At 41.9% G+C, this 20970-nt stretch overlaps 1 protein-coding gene across 10 annotated transcripts in view; it reads right to left on the bottom strand.

The window, feature by feature from the left end:
• Positions 1–354: 354 nt before the first annotated feature.
• The window catches only part of DCDC2C (doublecortin domain containing 2C), a 121287-nt gene continuing 100671 nt past the window's right edge, over positions 355–20970 (bottom strand). For 5 of the 10 annotated variants that reach the window (XR_003524694.1, XR_003524695.1, XR_003524696.1 and 2 more), the window contains 3 exons: positions 10627–10674; positions 3431–3879; positions 355–562 (listed from right to left, as the gene is read on the bottom strand). Coding sequence is in view for 5 of the 10 variants with exons in the window: in XM_027622512.2 (XP_027478313.1) it covers positions 3536–3879; positions 10627–10674 (392 nt within the window). In the remaining 5 variants the exon portion in view is untranslated. Of the gene's footprint in view, positions 563–3165; positions 3880–10626; positions 10675–20970 lie in introns of those variants that run through there. The other 5 variants (XM_027622513.1, XM_027622515.1, XM_027622516.1 and 2 more) reach the window with 3 other exon arrangements.

Below are 20970 nucleotides of genomic sequence, written 5' to 3'. Positions count from 1 at the left end.
GGGGCGCCTGGGTGCCTCAGTCGGTTAAGCATCTGATTCCTGATTTTGGCTCAGGTCGTGATCTCAGGATTATAAGTCCAGCCCTGTGTTGGGTTCTGCGCTGGGCACGGAGCCTGCTTAAGATTCTCTCCCTCTGCCCCTCCCCACCCTCTCTTAAAAAAAAAAAAAAAAAAATTAAAAATTCAACAATACCTTCCTATACACATTCCAAGAAAAACAAATGAGGGGAATGTGTGCACAGGTTTTTTCCAAATTCCTCTGGTTTTTTGAATGGTCTTTGTGAGGCTTAATTATAAAGAACTACATTTCATTCTTTTAAATGTTTACTAAAAAGAAATACCACCAAGAAAAGGAATTATAACACTATGGAATCCGTTGGAAAACCCTCATCTTTAGCTTTTGAAAAGACAAAGTGCATGGGCTTATTTCACCCCAGATGCTATTTTCTTGCTCTTAAAATATTCGTATGTGAGATGGAAGCACCGTGATTGAAGGAAAACTGAGTGTCAAGTAGATATAAAGGTGATTTTTTTTACTTTATTGGTTTCCATTCCAAGGCCATCTGCAAGACATAAAAAAAGCAGGTTAAAAGAGAACTTCCCAAAACTACTCTGGCCACATTTTATTCCCAGATCCCAAGAGCTGACATTCCTGTTAGAGTCTAGATTCTGGGTGTTTTTCTAGACAGCAACCGTTGGCATGTTGAGAATCTACAGTATTGCATGAAAGCTAATCACAGAGCATTGAAACAGCAGTTTGCTCCCACGCAGGTACTGATACAGAAACAACCTTGAAAACTTATTTTGAAATTATTTCAGTAACTATTTTATATCTCATTAGTTCAGTGGTTGATCTAAAGAACCCCCCTTCCTGAACTGCAAATCAAAACCACAATGAGACATCACCTCACACCTGTCAGGATGGCTAAAATAAAAAACACAGGAAACAAGTGTCAGGATGCAGAGAAAAAGGAACCCTCATGCCCTGTTGGTGGGAATGCAAACTGGTGCGGCCACCATGGAAAACAGTATGGAGGTACCTCGAAAAGTTAAGGTAGAGCTACCCTATGACCCAGTAGTAACAATTGCACTAGGTATTTACCCAAAGAATACAAAAACACTAATTCGAAGGGATACATGCATCCCTATATTTATAGCAGCATTACCTACAAGAGCCAAGATATGGAAGCAGCCCAAGTGTCTGTCAATAGATGAATGGATAAAGATGTGGTGTTTATATACATATACAATGGAATATTATTCATCCATAAAAAAGAATGAAATCTTGCCATTTGCAACAACGTGGATGGAATTAGGTTTTATGCTAAGTGAAATAAGCCAGAGAAAGACAAATACCCTAAGATTTTGCTCATATGTGGAATTTAAGAAACAAAACAAACGAACAAAGGGGGAGAAAAAGAGACAAGCCAAAAAACAGACTCTGAACTATAGAGAACAAACTGATAATTACCAGAGGGGGGGTGGGTGGGAGGACGGGGGAAATAGGTGGCGGGGACTGAGCACACGCATCCTGATGAGCCCTGAGTATGGAAGGGCTGAATCACTGTACTGTGTACCTGAACCTAATATAACACCGTATGCTAACTACACTGTAATTAAGATTAAAAACAAAATAAAATATAGAATAAAATAAAATAATACGAAGATGGCCTTTTGTCCATCTTCTCCCCTTCCAACCTCAGCCCCCAATTTCAAATGTGGTAAGACGCCATGACATTGCTTGGGTCTGCTTTTTTTGTTTGATTTTAATACTTAATAACTCTCTGAAGGGAATTAAACAGTCCATCCCCCGGGCACCCAGACCTCCCTCAAACTGAACCCCAAACGTGAACATCATCCAGATGTGATATTTTATAGGAAGCAGTATTCATGTATCCATTAAAATTAAATGAGTCTATATTACACCAGGATAGCACTAGGAATTTCAGAGAGCTTAATTTCAGTTGATTCATACAATAATTCTGTACTAAGGCAGGCTGAGTATTATAGTGGATTTAGAACTAATTTTTTTAAGGAAGTTCAAGTCCTGCCCCTGCCACCTAAAGCTACAGTCACACGTGACTCGGGACCAGCCTCCAACCCCGTGATGACCGTGAAACAATGCCTGCTGTAACCTCTGCCATCTCGAGATTTTTTCGCAGCTCTAACATTCTCATTTTACAGAAAACAAGTGATGCTCAGAAAGGACAAGTAGATGTTCAGGACCATATGGTCAACAAAGGTGGCACGTGGACTGGGCCCATAGTTTTCACCCCCAATCCATCCTCTTCACACGATGACACACACCAGGACACTGGGACAGAAGCAGCTGGCTAAAAGGAGCAGGAAATGCCATCCTAAAGTTATTTTTCAAGCACCAAAATATGTACTAAGCTTGAAGCTAGATCAGAATCGATGGACTCTCCACCAGAAACTTATTAGTTAACCAAAAAAGCTATGGTGGTTTCCATGTGATTACAGTTTTCTCCTTACGGTGTCATAAATGCTCAGGGCATGTCCAACAAGAAATCAAGAAGCCATCATTACGGTGAAATGACAGCTTTCCTTTCTCCGTCCACAAGCCAACTCTATATAACTAATTAACAACAGTGAAGACCTTGATGATCCTAAAATCCTTGTTTCCATTTTTGTTCTGGCAGGCAAGAAGTTCAGTTAACCATAAGAGTCAAATACACTAATAATCATAGCAGAGAATCTGCTTGTCTTCTCATTTAATAACAAACAAAAACAACCAAAATGAAGTAACAATAATAACTAACACATTTTAGTGCCTTCCATGTGTCCAGCACTGTCCTAAGCATTTTATAGTAAACATTATTGCTTTAAATTATCCCAACAACCTATGAATTAGGTATGATTATTAGCCCCAATTTATGGATGAGTAAACGGAGGCACAACATAGTTCACACACTTAATGGAGAAGCTAAACTTGTATAATCTGACTTGAGAGTCCATTCTCTTAATCACCAAAAATGTACCTTTCCATGGGTTCTACTGTCAACTTCTAAGGTGTGTGTGTGTGTGTGTGTGTGTGTGTGTGTGTGTGTGTGTGTGTGTGTGTGTGTTTGTGATGTATATGTGCTTGGATGTATATTATAATATGTATAATTACAAGATACCTTAATTCACTTTTAAATAGGAAAAATTAATCATAGATCACTATGTAAATATATGCCATTTTCAGGGCAGATGAGTCACTCTGGAATACCAGCTATAGACTGATACTGTAAGAAATGAAAGTCTGAGAAAGGTGGCAATATACATAGGTCTCACTAATCACTTCCTCCCCTTCCAGCTTTACATTCAGGGAACAGAAGAAGGAATTCCAGATGAATTTAGTCTTAGTCATTCTTTTTTAATTCTGGCCACCAAAATATGAAATGCACAATTTTAATATTGTACTAGCATACCTCTTCTGTATAATGTGAAAAAATGTCTAATTTTATTTTCATTTGCTTTATGATCCTTTCTAGCTTCTGACTGTTGTTCTTTACAACCTGGCTGATATTTTGTTTTCATGGTATTTGTTGTTTAGTTTTTTCTCCCTGGGTCATCTCTTTTTGTCCCACTGATGGTTGTTCAAATGATTCTTGCTTGTCAGGTATCTGTTCTTGGGATGGTTGTCCGAAGGATGGCTGTTCAAATGATTCTTGCTTCTCAGGTATCTGTTCTTGAGATGGTTGTTCCCAAGATGGCTCTTTGAGCAATTCTTGTTCCTCAGGTTGTTCTTCTGATTGTGTCGATGATGATTCTAGTGATTGTTGTCCCATTGGTGGTTCTTTTTGGTCTTCTATTTTTACTGGGGTTTCTAGTAGTATAGGTGTGTTTTTTCCCTCTAGAATGTCATATCGTCCTTTTTCTTGTTTTCAGTAAACAAAATAAAACAAAATCACCAATAAACACAATAGCCATCTAAACCAAGTGAAATAAATCATAAAATGACAAACATTGCACTATATCATTGATTTCATATTGATAGTGATAATATTTTAATAAAAATAATTCTCACATAGGATATTACACTTACAATGTGCTTTACATACATTATCACTTTTACTCTCACTTGGAAATAAGATCTTAAACAACCATAAAATAGGTAGACTGTAATAGTATCAGAGAAGCTTAAGAGAAGCAAGTATAAATGATGTTACCAAATATTAAATAGGACGTATTTGTTAGCTATTTAAAAACTAAATTTATTTTAAAAACTAAAAAACCATAGGGAAGGCTCTTGCTTTTTCTATAGGTCACTGAGGTTAAAAAAAAAAAAAAGGCACTTTTAGTAAGATCAAAAAGAAAGAATCAGAGTGCAGAAGAGTCCAGAGCCACTCTTTCTCCAGAAGAGGCACCAACACATGAAAACAACCTATAGAAGCAGAAAGATTACGAGGTACTTATGAAACGATCACGCGGCAAACCACGCGTGTCAACGATGATACCATCTATTCCTGCCGTGATACAGGCCATTGGGAATAGGGGGTCCGAGGCTGCTCCTGGAACTTGAAACGAGAACTATTTGAAAATTACCTGTGGAAAAACATCTTCAGTGGGAGGCCTCACAGAACCTCAGAGAAGCCAGGGATCTTCACCGATGTGCTCACCGGTTCCCTTCCCTCAAAACCTGTTCTTTCTCTCCTTTGCAGAAGCAGGACCTAGAGCCCAATCCAGAGCCCCAACTCCGACCTCATCCTTGCCCCTCAAATCCAGCCTGGGGCCACATCTGGTCAATCTGGTCAACTCCAAGAATCTTCCTGCAAAGCCCATTCTCTTTCTAGTAGTAGCCCACGCCCGCTCCAGGCCTCTGTCACCTAGGGAGCGCTGTCCCTTCTCCGCAGCCCACGTCAGGCCTCTGTCACCTCAGGGAGCGCTGTCCCTTCTGCGCAGCCCACGCCCACGCCAGGCCTCTGTCACCTCAGGGAGCGCTGTCCCTTCTCCACAGCCCACGTCAGGCCTCTGTCACCTCAGGGAGCGTTGTCCCTTCTGCGCGGCCCACGTCAGGCCTCTGTCACCTCAGGGAGCGTTGTCCCTTCTGCGCGGCCCACGCCAGGCCTCTGTCACCTCAGGGAGCGCTGTCCCTTCTCCGCGGCCCACGTCAGGCCTCTGTCACCTCAGGGAGCGCTGTCCCTTCTGCGCAGCCCACGCCCACATCAGGCCTCTGTCACCTCAGGGAGCGCTGTCCCTTCTCCGCGGCCCACGTCAGGCCTCTGTCACCTCAGGGAGCGCTGTCCCTTCTCCGCGACCCACGTCAGGCCTCTGTCACCTCAGGGAGCGCTGTCCCTTCCGCGCAGCCCACGCCCGCTCCAGGCCTCGTCCCTCACAGAGCGCCTGAGGGAAGGGAACGCTCTCACCTTCCCCTTCCCTCCTGCTGTCAGAGGCATTACCTTCCACGAAATCTGATCCTGCCGCAGCGCCGTCTGACAGGGCGACAGGAGAAAGCCCCAGCCCTCAGAATGACCCGGAAGGGTGCAGCAAGGACGGCCGGGGCCGCCCGCACTCCCGTGCCCCTCCGCGAGCGCAGAGCCACCTAGACCCTCCCGGCCTGCACGCGGGGCCTCACTCCCGCTCCGACCCCAGGGCCCGGCGCTCCGGGCTGTGAGGCGAACGTCGGGGGCACCTCCTCCTGCGCTAACGGGAAGGCCGTGCGGGAAGATGGCGGCGCGTCCCGCGGAGGAGAGACAGCCAGCGGAGCCCCCGCCGCCCGCAGGCCCTGAGGGATCCAGAGAGCCTCCCCACTGCGCGAAGTCCCCGAGGCGCGGGCGTGGCTGGGCCGGCCTATCCGGCCCTCAGAGGCCTTCCGCCGAGTCGGCCGCCGCCCCGGCCCCGCAGGCGCCTTCCGGGGGCTCGGCGGAAACCACGGCCCGGCGGCTGCCTGCGCACGCGCCTGGGCGGAGCGCCTCCCCGCACCGCCTCCTGGGCGGATCCAAATGACAGGCAAAGGCAGTGAGAGCGCATGTCCTACACATAAAGCTTTCCTAAACACACAGAAAATTAGAATGTGCAAGATTAAAAATAGAATTAAGATATTAAAGCACTTACACCCCTGACTGAAATGGACAGATCATCGAAGCAAAAGAGCAACAAGGAAATAGAGACTTTAAATGACACACTGGACCAGATGGACTTCACAGACATATTCAGAACATTCCATCCCAAAGCAACGGAATACACATTCTTCTCTAGTGCCCATGGGACATTCTCCAGGATTGATCACATCCTAGGTCACAAATCAGGTCTCAATCGGTACCAAAAGCCTGGGATCATTCCCTGCATATTTTCAGACCACAATGCTTTGAAACTAGAACTCAACCACAAGAGGAAAGTCGGAAAGAACTCAAATACATGGAGGCTAAAGAGCATCCTGCTAAAGAATGAATGGGTCAGCCAGGAAATAAAAGAAGAATTTAAAAAATTGATGGAAACCAATGAACATGAAAACACAACCGTTCAAAATCTTTGGGATACAGCAAAGGCAGTCCTGAGAGGAAAGTATATAGCAATACAAGTCTTTCTCAAGAAACAAGAAAGGTCTCAAATACACAACCTAACCCTACACCTAAAGGAGCTGGAGAAAGAACAGCAAATAAAGCCTAAACCCAGCAGGAGAAGAGAAATCATAAAGATCAGAGCCGAAATCAATGAAATAGAAACCAAAAGAACAGTAGAACAGATCAACAAAACTAGGAGCTGGTTCTTTGGAAGAATTAACAAGATTGATAAACCCCTGGCCAGACTTATCAAAAAGAAAAGAGAAATGACCCAAATAAATAAAATCATGAATGAAAGAGGAGAGATCACAACCAACACCAAAGAAATACAAACAATTATAAGACCATATTATGAGCAACTCTATGCCAGCAAATTAGATAACCTGGAAGAAATGGATGCATTCCTAGAGATGTATCAACTACCAAAACTGAACCAGGAAGAAATAGAAAACCTGAACACATCTATAACCACTAAGGAAATTGAAGCAGTCATCAAAAATCTCCCAACAAACAAAAGCCCAGGGCCAGATGGCTTCCAGGGGAATTCTATCAGACATTTGAAGAAGAATTAATACCTATTCTCCTGAAACTGTTCCAAAAAATAGAAATGGAAGGAAAACGTCCAAACTTGTTTTATGAGGCCACCATTACCTTGATCCCAAAACCTGACAAAGACCCCATCCAAAAGGAGAATTACAGACCAATATCCTTGATGAACATGGATGCAAAAATTCTCACCAAAATACTAGCCAATAGGATCCAACAGTATATTAAAAGGATTATTCACCATGACCAAGTGGGACTTATCCCTGGGCTGCAAGCTTGGTTCAACATCTGCAAATCAATCAATGTGATAACAATACATTAATAAAAGAAAGAACAAGAACCATATGATCCTCTCAAGAGATGCAGAAAAAGCATTTGACAAAGTACAGCATCCTTTCTTGATCAAAACTCTTCCAAGTATAGGGATAGAGGGTACATGCCTCAATATCATAAAACCCATCCATGAAAAACCCACAGCGAATATCATTCTCAATGGGGAAAAACTGAGAGCTTTTCCCCTAAGGTCAGGAACGCGGCAGGGATGTCCACTCTCACCACTGCTATTCAACATAGTATTAGAAGTCCTAGCCACAGCAATCAGACAACAAAAAGAAATCAAAGGCATCCAGATTGGCAAAGAAGTCAAACTCTCACTCTCTGCAGATGATATGATATTTTATGTGGAAAACACAAAACACTCCACCCCAAAACAGCTAGAACTCATACAGGAATTCAGTAGAGTGGCAGGATATAAAATCAATGCACAGAAATCAGTGGCATTCCTATACACCAACAACAAGACAGAAGAAAGAGAAATTAAGGCGTGGATGCCATAACACACCCAAAACCATAAGATACCTAGGATTAAATCTAACCAAAGAGGCAAAAATCTGTACTCAGAAAACTATAGGATACTCATGAAAGAAATTGAGGAAGACACAAAGAAATGGAAAAAGTTCCATGCTCATGGATTGGAAGAACAAACATGGTGAAGATGTCAATGCTACCTAGAGCAATCTACACATTCAATGCAATCCCCATCAAAATACCATCCACTTTTTTCAAAGAAATGGAACAAATAATCCTAAAATTTGTATGGAACAAAAGAGACACCGAATAGCCAGAGGAATATTGAAAAAGAAAAGCAAAGCTGGCGGCATCACAATTCCGGACTTCCAGCTCTATTACAAAGCTGTCATCATCAAGACAGTATGGTACTGGCACAAAAACAGACACATAGATCAATGGAACAGAATCGAGAGCCCAGAAATGGACCCTCAACTCTGTGGTCAACTCATCTTTGACAAAGCAGGAAAGAATGCCCAATGGAAAAAAGACGGTCTCTTCAACAAATGGTGTTGGGAAAATTGGACAGCCACATGCAGAAGAATGAAACTGGACCATTACCTTACACCACACACAAAAATAGACTCCAAATGGTTGAAAGACCTAAATATGAGACAGGAGTCCATCAAAATCCTAAAGGAGAACACAGGCAGTAACCTCTTCAACCTCAGCCACGGCAACTTCTTCCTAGAAACATTGCCAAAGGCAAGGGAAGCCAGGGCAAAAATGAACTATTGGGATTTCATCAAGATAAAAAGCTTTTGCACCGCAAAGGAAACAGTCCACAAAACCAAAAGACAACTGACAGACTGGGAGAAGATATTTGCAAATGACATATCAGATAAAGGGCTAGTATCCAAAATCTATAAAGAACTTATCAAACTCAACACCCAAAGAACAAATAATCCAATCAAGAAATGGGCAGAAGACATTAACAGACATTTTTCCAAAGAAGGCATCCAAATGGCCAACAGACCCATGAAAAAGTGCTCCACATCACTCAGCATCAGGGAAAGCCAAATCAAAACCTCGATGAGATACCACCTCACACCAGTCAGAATGGATAAAATTAACAAGTCGGGAAACGACAGATGTTGGCGGGGATGCGGAGAAAGGGGAACCCTCCTACACTGTTGGTGGGAATGCACGCTGGTGCAACCACTCTGGAAAACAGTATGGAGGTTCCTCAAACAGTTGAAAATAGAGCTACCATATGACCCAGTAATTGCACTACTGGGTATTTACCCCAAAGATACAAATGTAGGGATCTGAAGGGGTACGTGCACCCTGATGTTTATAGCAGCAATGTCCACAATACCCAAACTGTGGAAAGAGCCAAGATGTCCCTCGACAGATGAATGGATAAAGAAGATGTAGTTTATATACACAATGGAATATTATGCAGCCATTAAAGGAATGAAATCTTGCCATTTGCAATGATATGGATGGAACTGGAGGGTGTTATGCTGAGCAAAATAAGTCAATCAGAGAAAGACATGTATCATATGACCTCACTGATATAAGGAATTCTTAATCTCAGGAAACAAACTGAGGGTTACTGGAAGGGTGGGGGGTGGGAGGGATGGGGTGGCTGGGTGATGGGCATTGGGGAGGGTATGTGCTATGGTGAGCGCTGTGAATTGTGTAAGACTGTTGAATCACAGATCTGCACCTCTGAAACAAATAATACATTATATGTTAAAAAAAAAAAAAGAAGAAGAAGAAGATAGCGGTAGGGGAAGAATGAAGGGGGGGAAATCAGAGGGGAGATGAACCATGAGAGACTATGGACTCTGAGAAACAGACTGAGGGTTCTAGAGGGGACGGGGGTGGGAAGACGCGTTAGCCTGGTGATGGGTATTAAGGAGGGCATGTTCTGCGTGGAGCACTGCGTGTTATACGCAAACGATGAATCATGAAACGCTACATCAAAAACTAATGATGTAATGTATGGTGACTAACATAACATAATAAAAAAAAAGATATTAAAGCACGTTTATGTGAGTAATAGATTACCATGAAATGTAATATAAGTTTACGTTAAATATTAATATAAAATAAAATAATGTGTTATATTATTATGCAATAAAACATATTTCCAAACTCCCTGAGCTCTCTTTGCCCTTTAAATGCAGTCGCCAATGAGATGTTGCTAGTCCCACACACACGTGCTCCATTTCCTATCAGAGCCAAGCCCACGACCCGGTGGACCTCTACATGGGGCTAAAAGTGCATCACTTGGGTGCAGTCCTCTGTCTCAAGTCTCCTGTCTGAAATCTGTACTCCTTGTCACAACTTTCAGGAGCTTTAGTTTTTCTCTTCTCTGCTTTTTTTTTTTACAAAGTTTTAGAAGGGTATGCAGTGAAATATTACAATAATCGTATAATGCCTGGACGGAACTGTGGGCTGACAGACAGCGCCACCATATGGTAGGTCTAAACCTGCACTTGTCACGCACTGAAAAACCTGGCCATCCAAAGTACAGTTTAGAGGGGTCCCTGCTTAGTGATGAGAAAGTAAATCATCTGTTCAAAGCCACATAATACAAGTGGAAGGCGGCCAGTAGATAGAAGGGCCGGTGGGTGCCCGGTCTGGGGCGATACATAAAGTGACCTACTTGGGGACCTTTTCAATGGGAAAACTCACAAATGGACAAAGTGAGCCCAGAACAGCCATCTGCACGTGTCACACGTGCCCCACAAATGATCATCGATAATTCACTCTCTTACCAGGAAATGGAACCACTTTTTTATTCTTGCTGAGGTTCTTGAGAGATGCTAAAAAAGAGAGAAAAAGCCAGATATTAATAAACTGACCAAAGGGTTTACATACCATGAGATTTAGAAGTAAGATCTACAGCTAAAGGAATTGCTGGACTATAACCACATGGACTAATATAGAGAGAGAATTTAGAGCCAGTTTCAGTAAAAGGATAATCGTGCATCATGATACAGAAAGTCATGCCAACACTATGCAAATTGTAGTTTCTGAGATGAGAGGGCAACTGGCAAAACTGTGATCTTATTTTTTTCCTCTAAAGAAAAGCACATTTTTCTTAAACTGCTTCCTCATGCAGCTTCATCGAGGGAAGTCAGGGGCACATGGTGGCATTTCCTTCGCTCCACACAAGACTTAGTAGGTAACAGAGTCTCTCCGGTTACACCAGTAAACTGTAAAATGCAGGTGTCGGGTGTACCCTACAAACAACCAGAAAATGTAAACCAGCTCAACTTACACAGCAGCTGCCTTTCAAAAACCCCAACAGTAAATAGCAATAAAAATAGAACATTCAGTCTAAAGTGAAAAACACTAAAAGAAATGGATGACTTAACGTCAACACTTGCAAGACAGAACCCACTAACACACACGGTACAGCGTGAATAAATGCAGTGCAGCTTGTGTGGATCTGCCCCATTTCACAGCCTATCTGGCAATTTTGCTTTGACTTCAGGTATTCTGAGGTTTATGGAGTCTCTGCCAACTCAGGAGCATAGCATGAAAATCTCGGTCCTATCATAGATACATGCTTCTGAGTGTACCGATGTGCCCAAGTTCCCACCTGGCATAATTAACACAGAAATACTTTTGCTAGTAAGCACTTCAGTGAACTTGAACTCAGGAGCCAAACAGCTAGACTTGAAGCTGTTCTAAAGGCCTGACATTTTGGCAAGTGAGATGAGAAAAGGATGGACAAGAGCAGCTGCGGGAGCTGACAGGCACTGGGGGAAGAAATTCGAGAAGCTGTTACAAGATGTGATGGGAGAGATTAAACTGGCAACGGCAGCAGCTGGAGAATCTGAAAACTGGGGCAGAAGAGAATGAACAAGACCTCAAGAGTTTCAAGAGCAGGCTGGTTGTGAGGACATCGTGCGAGGCCAAAGGCCGCCGGAACCAGACTCCCCACAGCAGCTGGAGGAGGTCAGGAAAACCCTGCCTCTGTCCACAGAGAGTTCCGTCAATTTAACTGCTTTAAAGTGTATGTGATTTGAACATGTTGTGAGAGCGGTAGTCAGCACTTGCCGGGAAACCTCATTTTCGTTGTCATTACTTCTATGACTGCCACAGTAGACAGCAGCCGCCCGCTATAAACTAAGATGTCAGGCTCAAATTGGTGAAAATAAATCCCATGTTTTGGTTTAGGGTATAATTTGTTTGCAAAAAGTTAGAAGCCCAGTGTTAGACAGCACTTAATTTTTGTACTTTGTAACTATTACCTAGGCATCTGATTTCTCTGTGGGCTAGAATGTTTTTAAATAAATCAGCAAAGACATTTTCCAAGTCCTTAGGGGGAATTACAAATTAAATCAAAAAGTAGTTTGAATTCACAACATCTCCAATAGTGGCTTGAAGGATTCCTCTCCCACTGGGAACCTAGAAAAACAGGGAACCTAATGAGCAAGCCTGCAGTCAGTATAGGCTATTTTATTCTTAAAATAATTTTAATTTTCTGCATTCAAATGTGCTCATGATAGAAAATTTGGAACATAGAGAAAAGCCCCCTAAAATGGAAACACATTTAAGTCACAGACCCGCCACCTGCTGTTTTAAATTGCAATCTACATGAAATCTGGCAATAGAAAATAAGAACTTGTCAGACTTTATAGCCTTAGGATAAACTTCCAGATGCAGATTGCTGGCTCAGAGGTACACAAGCTTCAAAGTGCCCTGCAGAAAAAATGACCCAAGCCATACCCTCCTGAGGACATAGCTTCCCAAGTGATGGCTGCTGGCTCTTCCACACACGCAGAAATGGGGATGGCTCCTCCCTGCTCCTCACTGCCATGTCCAAACTGTTAGCACTTTCTCCTCCCTAAAACCTTTCACAGTTTGTGTCCTCAGACTCTACTTGCCACTTACCCTCCTTGGAGCAGCCCACCCCTCTCTCCCTGACTCTCCCAGTCCTCAGTTCCTCTCTCAGAGCCCCTGTCACAGCCCTTGGGGATCTCAATAGCCCCTCGCGACAAACCTTCCAGACTTGGTCTCTCAGCTCTGCCATCTCATCAGATCCAGCAAGCCTGTTCTCCATCCTTCTCCCAAGACCACACGTTGGACCTCATCACCACCGAGCAACGTGATGACCCACGTCCACTGCCCCCTGTAATCCTGACGGAGTTCTAATACCCCCTTCACCTCACTTCGCCTGGAGCTAGCATCTTATATAACCATGGTGCACGATAAAACTAAAATTAACATTAAGACAATGCTATTTAACTACAGGCTCTGGATTCCACCAGTTTTTCCATTAATATCCTTTTTCTGTTCCAGGACCCAGTTCACCATAGCGCCTTGCAGTCAGTGGTCATGTCTCCTAGGGTCCTCCGAACTGTGACAGCTTCTCAGGCTCTCCTCACTTCCCACGGCCAGGACGCTTCTGAAGACTACTGGCTGGGACGCCTGGGTGGCTCAGTCGGTGAAGCGTCTGCCTTCTGCTCAGGTCATGATCCCAGGGTCCTGGGATCGAATCCCACAGCGGGCTCCTTGCTCAGCAGGGAGCCTCCTTCTCCCTCTCTCTCCCTCTGCTTGTGCTCTCTGTCAAATAAATAAAATCTCTAAAAAAAAAAAAAAAAAAAGACTACTGGCTGGGTATTCTGTAGAACGTCCCTCAGGTTGGGTGTGGCTGATATCTTCTCATGAATGGAACGGAGTTATGGCTTTGCGAGAGCAACAGCAGAGAGAAGCAGTGTCCTTCCCACTGCGTCCTACCAAGAGGTATATGAGATTGACATTACTTTATCACTGATGGTACTAACCTTGACCCCTCGAGTTCTCCACTATAAAACATTCCAATGTTTCCTTTTAAAGACTGACAACTGATGATTTCGTCCTTACATTTTATTTTACACATAAAAAATAAGACCCAGATAGTAACGGTAATAGAACTTCATCCGAAGAGAAATTGCAGAGGAGATGGGGTGGGACGAATGGCTATCGGATCTTTAAGGTCCCTTCCTAGACTAAATTCCAATCATGTTACAAGCTGTTTATTCTTCTTTTCTTCATACTGATGAAAACATATCAGCATCTCATTTGAAAGAAATGACAACACATTATGCTATAGGTATTATTCCTGTGAAATTTGCCAAGAAATTCAACAAAAGTATATGGTGAAAGCAGGTGAGAATGCCTTCCCGGACCATTTGACGTTAGCAAGTGTTTCACCCTGAATATTTGCTTGGTGCACAACAACAGTAAAATGTCCAGTGGAGGACCGGTCAAAATCAGGTGTGCAGAGATGGCTGGAAATTAAAGCAAGACACTGATGGAGGCGTGACACAGCAGGAGAGGGCCCCTCGGCCAAGTGAAGAGATGCGGGTGTCTCTTCACAACAGCAAACAGACCTGCAGAACCCAGGGGAGTTCCAAGAGAAGCAAACACAGAATGAAGAATGGCTGTGGGTTTCTATACAGTTTAGAGCTCCCAATCTACCTTTAGATTACTTTCCGCATTTAACACCACAACAGTGCCACATGCTATCAACTCTCTAGATGAGGAAAATAATGTTAAAAGAATTTGAGTGACTTGCTTGAATGCCACAGATCCCAGAGACAGGGCGGGTACTTGGCCCACACACATCGTTGATTAAAATATTAAGGTTCATTTGAATGATCAGTACCTCTGAATAACACTGTGCTTCTCCGTATCAATTCCCAAATAATTTTAATAAAATTTATAAGTAATTACATATTAATGTTGTCTTATCAGTTTTAATGTATCCAATGACAGCTCCACAAGACCATTTTGGAGAGTGATGTCAATAAACGGGGAAAGCCTATATCCTGTTTCCATGGCTCTCAGGTAAGACAATGGCCCCTTTTCCTGCACCCATGTGTATAAGGCACATAGTCTCCCATCACTGAAGAGGAAAGCAGCCATATAAACTCAACTTGTCTAGACACCAAGAAACAATTTTTATCAACTTGAAAGATTATTTAATTGAGTTAACATTATTAATCATACAAAACTGGAGAGGAGCTTCATATTCAGGCAGACCTCATTTTATTGCAATTTGCTTTATTGCATTTTGAAGATACTGGAATTATTTTATGGTTTTGATTTGTTTTGTTTTGTTTTTACAAATTGAAGGTTTGTGGCAACTCTGCATCAAGCATGTCTGTCAGCACCATTGTTCCAACAGCATTTGCTCATGTTTGCAAGTCACATTTTGGTAATTCTTGCAATATTTCAAACTTTTGCATTATTGTCACATGTGTTACAGTCATCTATGAACAGTGATGGCCACTCCCTGAAATCTCAGATGAGAGTATTTTTTAGCAATAATTATTTCCCAATTAAAGTATGTACATTTTTTTTATTTTTTATTGTTATGTTAATCACCATATATTACATTATTAGTTTTTGATGTAGTGTTCCGTGATTCATTGTTTGTGCATAACACCCAGTGCTCCATGCAGAACGTGCCCTCTTTAATACCCATCACCAGGCTAACCCATCCCCCTATCCTCCTCCCCTCTAGAACCCTCAGTTTGTTTTTCAGAGTCCATTGTCTCTCATGGTTCGTCTTCCCCTCTAACTTACTCCCCTTCATTCTTCCCCTCCTGCTATCTTCTTCTTTTCCTTTTTTCTTAACATATGTTGCATTATTTGTTTCAGAACTAAAGATCTGTGATTCAACAGTCTTGCACAGTTCACAGCGCTCACCATAGCACATACCCTCCCCAATGTCTATCACCCAGCCACCCCATCCCTCCCACCCCCCGCCACTCCAGCAACCCTCAGTTTGTTTCCTGAGATTAAGAATTCCTCATATCAGTGAGGTCATATGATACATGTCTTTCTCTGATTGACTTATTTCACTCAGCATAACACCCTCCAGTTCCATCCACGTCGTTGCAAATGGAAAGATCTCATTCCTTTTGATGGCTGCATAATATTCCATCGTGTATATATAGCACCTCTTCTTTATCCATTCATCTCTCGGGGGACATCTTGGCTCTCTCCAAAGTTTGGCTATTGTGGACATTGCTGCTATAAACATCAGGGTGCACGTACCCCTTCAGATCCCTACATTTGTACCTTTGGGGTAAATACCCAGTAGTGCAATTGCTGGATCGTATGGTAGCTCTATTTTCAACTGTTTGAGGAACCTCCATACTGTTTTCCAGAGTGGTTGCACCAGCTTCCATTCCCACCAACAGTGTAGGAGGGTTCCCATTTCTCCACAACCCCTCCAACATCCGTCGTTTCCTGACTTGTTAATTTTAGCCATTCTGACTGGTGTGAGGTGGTATCTCACTGAGGTTTTGATTTGGATTTCCCTGATGCCGAGCGATGTGGAGCACTTTTTCATGTGCCTGTTGGCCATTTGGATGTCTTCTTTGGAAAAATGTCTGTTCATGTCTTCTGCCCATTTCTTGAATGGATTATTTGTTCTTTGGGTGTTGAGTTTGATAAGTTCTTTATAGATTTTGGATACTAGCCCTTTATCTGATAGGTCATTTGCAAATATTTTCTCCCATTCTGTCGGTTGTCTTTGGTTTTGTGGACTGTTTCTTTTGCTGTGCAAAAGATGTTATCTTGATGAAATCCCAATAGTTCATTTTTGCCCTTGCTTCCCTTGCCTTTGGCGATGTTTCTAGGAAGAAGTTGCTGTGGCTGAGGTCAAAGAGGTTGCTACCTGTATTCTCCTTTAGGATTTTGATGGACTCCTGTCTCACGTTTAGGTCTTTCAACAATTTGGAGTCTATTTTTGTGTGTGGTGTAAGGAAATGGTCCAGTTTCATTCTTCTGCATGTGGCTGTCCAATTTTCCCAACACCATTTGTTGAAGAGAGTGTCTTTTTTCCATTGGACATTCTTTCCTGCTTTGTCAAAGATGAGTTGACCACAGAGTTGAGGGTCCATTTCTGGGCTCTCGATTCTGTTCCATTGATCTATGTGTCTCTTTTTGAGCCAGTACCATACTGTCTCGATGACAGCTTTGTAATAGAGCTGGAAGTCCGGAATTGTGATGCCGCCAGCTTTGCTTTTCTTTTTCAATATTCCTCTGGCTATTCAGGGTCTCTTCTGGATCCATACAAATTTTAGGATTATTTGTCCATTTCTTTGAAAAAACTGCATGGTATTTTGATGGGGATTGCATTGAATGTGTAGATTGCTCTAGGGAGCATTGACATCTTCACAATGTTGGTTCTGCCAATCCATGAGCATGGAACGTTTTTCCATTTCTTTGTGTCTTCTTCAATTTCTTTCATGAGTATTTTATAGTTTTCTGAGTACAGATCCTTTGCCTCTTTGGTTAAATTTATTCCTAGGTATCTTATGGTTTTGGGTGCAATTGTGAATGGGATCGACTCCTTGATTTGTCTCTCTTCTGTCTTGTTGTTGGTGTATAGGAATGCCACTGATTTCTGTGCATTGATTTTATAGCCTGCTACTTTACTGAATTCCTATATGAGTTCTAGCAGTTTTGGGGTGGAGTCTTTTGGGTTTTCCACATACAGTATCATATCATCTGCAAAGAGTCAGAGTTTGACTTCCTCTTTGCCGATTTGGATGCTTTTGATTTCTTTTTGTTGTCTGATTGCTGTGGCTAGGACTTCTAATACTATGTTGATAGCAGTGTTTAGAGTGGACATCCCTGCCGCGTTCCTGACCTTAGGGGAAAAGCTCTCAGCTTTTCCCCCTTGAGAATGATATTCGCCATAAATTTTTCATAGATGGCTTTTATGATATTGAGGTATGTACCCTCTATCCCTATACTTGGAAGAGTTTTGATCAAGAAAGGATGCTGTACTTTGTCAAATGCTTTTTCTGCATCTCTTGAGAGGATCATATGATTCTTGTTCTTTCTTTTCTTAATGAATTGTATTCCGTTGATTGACTGGCGGATGTTGAACCATCCTTGCAGCCGAGGGATAAATCCCACTTGGTTGTGGTGAATAATCCTTTAATGTACTGTTGGATCCTATTGGCTAGGATTTTGGTGAGAATTTTTGCATCCATGTTCATCAAGGATATTGGTCTGTAATTCTCCTTTTGGATGGGGTCTTTGTCAGATTTTGGGATCAAGGTAATGGTGGCCTCATAAAACGAGTTTGGAAGTTTTCCTTCCATTTCTATTTTTTGGAACAGTTTCAGGAGAATAGGTATTAATTCTTCTTCAAATGTCTGATAGAATTCCCCTGGAAGCCATCTGGCCCTGGGCTTTTGTTTGTTGGGAGATTTTTGATGACTGCTTCAATTTCCTTAGTGGTTATAGGTCTGTTCAGGTTTTCTATTTCTTCCTGGTTCAATTTTGGTAGTTGATACATCTCTAGGAATGCATCCATTTCTTCCAGGTTATCTAATTTGCTGGCATAGAGTTGTTCATAATATGGTTTATAATTGTTTGTATTTCTTTGGTGTTGGTTGTGATCTCTCCTCTTTCATTCATGATTTTATTTATTTGGGTCATTTCTCTTTTCTTTTTGATAAGTCTGGCCAGGGGTTTATCAATCTTGTTAATTCTTCCAAAGAACCAGCTCCTAGTTTCGTTGATCTGTTCTACTGTTCTTTTGGTTTCTAGTTCATTGATTTCTGCTCTGATCTTTATTTCTCTTGTCCTGCTGGGTTTAGGCTTTATTTGCTGTTTTTTCTCTAGCTCCTTTAGGTGTAGGGTTAGATTGTGTATTTGAGACCTTCCTTGTTTCTTGAGAAAGGCTTGTATTGCTATATACTTTCCTCTCAGGACTGCCTTTGCTGCATCCCAAAGATTTTGAACGGTTGTGTTTTCATGTTCATTGGTTTCCATGAATTTTTTAAATTCTTCTTTTATTTCCTGGCTGACCCATTCATTCTTTAGCAGGATGCTCTTTAGCCTCCATGTATTTGATTTCTTTCCGACTTTCCTCTTGTGATTGAGTTCTAGTTTCAAAACATTGTGGTCTGAAAATATGCAGGGAATGATCCCAATCTTTTGGTACCAGTTGAGACCTGATTTGTGACCTAGGATGTGATCAATTCTGGAGAATGTTCCATGGGCACTAGAGAAGAATGTGCATTCCGTTGCTTTGGGTTGGAATGTTCTGAATATGTCTGTGAAGTCCATTTGGTCCAGTGTGTCATTTAAAGTCTTTATTTCCTTGTTGATCTTTTGCTTAGATGATCTGTCCATTTCAGTGAGGGGGCTGTTAAAGTCCCCCACTATTATTGTATTGTTGTCAAAGTGTTCTTCGCTTTTGTTATTAATTGCCTTATATATTTGGCTGCTCCCATGTTAGGGGCATAGATACTTACAATTGTTAGATCTTCTTGTTGGATAGACCCTTTAAGTAGGATATAGTGTCCTTCCTCATCTATTACAGTCTTTGTTTTAAAATCTAATTTGTCTGATAGAAGGATTGCCACCCCAGCTTTCTTTTGGTGTCCATTAGCATGGTACATGGTTTTCCACCCCCTCACTTTTAATCTGGGGGTGTCTTTGGGTCTAAAATGAGTCTCTTGCAGACAGCATATGGATGGGTCTTGTTATTTAATCCAATCTGATAGCCTGTGTCTTTTGATTGGGGCATTTAGCCCATTTACATTCAGGGTAACTATTGAAAGGTATGAATTTAGTGACATTGTATTGCCTGTATGGTGACTGTGACAGTATATTGTCACTGTTCCTTTCTGATTTATGCTGCTTTTAGGCTCTCTCTTTGCTTCGAGGACCCCTTTCAATATTTCTTGGAGGGCCGGTTTCATGTTTGCAAATTCCTTTAGTTTTTGTTTGTCCTGGTGGCTTTTTATCTCTCCTTCTATTTTCAATGACAGCCTAGCTGGATATAGTATTCTTGGCTGCATATTTTTCTCATTTAGTGCTCTGAAGATATCTTGCCAGTCCTTTCTGGCCTGCCAGGTCTCTGTGGATAGGTCTGTTGCCAATCTAATATTTCTACCATTGTAGGTTACATATCTCTTCTCCCGAGCTGCTTTCAGGATTTTCTCTTTGTCTCTGAGACTCATAAGTTTTACTATTAGATGTCGGGGTGTTGACCTATTATTATTGATTTTGAGAGGGGTTCTCTGTGCCTCCTGGATTTTGATGCCTGTTTCCTTCCCCACATTAGGGAAGTTCTCTGCTCTAATTTGCTCCAATATACCTTCTGCCCCTCTCTCTCTTTCTTCTTCTTCTGGGATCCCAATTATTCTAATGTTGTTTCGTCTTATCATATCGCTTATCTCTCGAATTCTGCCCTCGTGATCCTGTAGTTGTTTATCTCTCTTTTTCTCAGCCTCTTTATATTCCATCATTTGGTCTTCTATATCGCTGATTCTCTCTTCTGCCTCATTTATCCTAGGAGTTAGTGCCCCCATTTTTGATTGCACCTCATCAATAGCCTTTTTGATTTCATCTTGGTTAGATTTTAGTTCTTTTATATCTCCAGAAAGGGTTACTCTAATAACCTCCATGCTTTTTTCAAGCCCAGCTAGTATCTTTAAAGTCATGATTCTGAACTCTAGGTCCGACATCGCACTAATGTCCCTATTGAGTATGTCCCTGGCTGACGGTACTACCTCTTGTTCTTTTTGCTGAGGTGATTTTTTTCTTCCTGTCATTTTGTCCAGAGGAGAATAGATGAATGAGAGAACAAAATGCTAACAGGTTTACAACGTCCCCAGCAAATATACTGTATACAAATCAGAAAAGACCTGAAACCAGGGGAAAAGAAAGGGAAGGAAAGAAAAAAGAAAGAGAAAAAAAAAGATAAAAACAAAAACAGAACAATACAAAAAGAGCAGAATATGATCAAATATGATCAGGCTAGTGCATAGATCAGTGCCACACACTAGATTTTGGGCGTATTTTGGTCTGTTAGAAAAAAGTGCCTCCTAAAATTTTAAAGGAAGAAAGACATATATGTACAAAATAAGGGTTGATACACTGAAGGGATGGAAGATGACTGTAAAGATGAAAATTATAAAAGATTTTATAAAAGGAATTGATAAGTTGTTTGAAAAAAGAAAGCAGATTTAAAAAAAAAAAGAAAAAAGGGAGAGAATGTGATCAGGCAGGAGTCTAGAACAAAGCCATACACTAGTGATTTAGGGTATATTTTGATCTGTTAGAAGAAACTGTATCTCAAATTTTAA

This window comes from Zalophus californianus, chromosome 8 (assembly GCF_009762305.2).
Source record: "Zalophus californianus isolate mZalCal1 chromosome 8, mZalCal1.pri.v2, whole genome shotgun sequence".
Lineage (NCBI taxonomy): Eukaryota > Metazoa > Chordata > Mammalia > Carnivora > Otariidae > Zalophus > Zalophus californianus.
The sequence above is the reverse complement of the archived record's forward strand: the minus strand, read 5'-3'. Positions and strand labels throughout refer to the sequence as shown.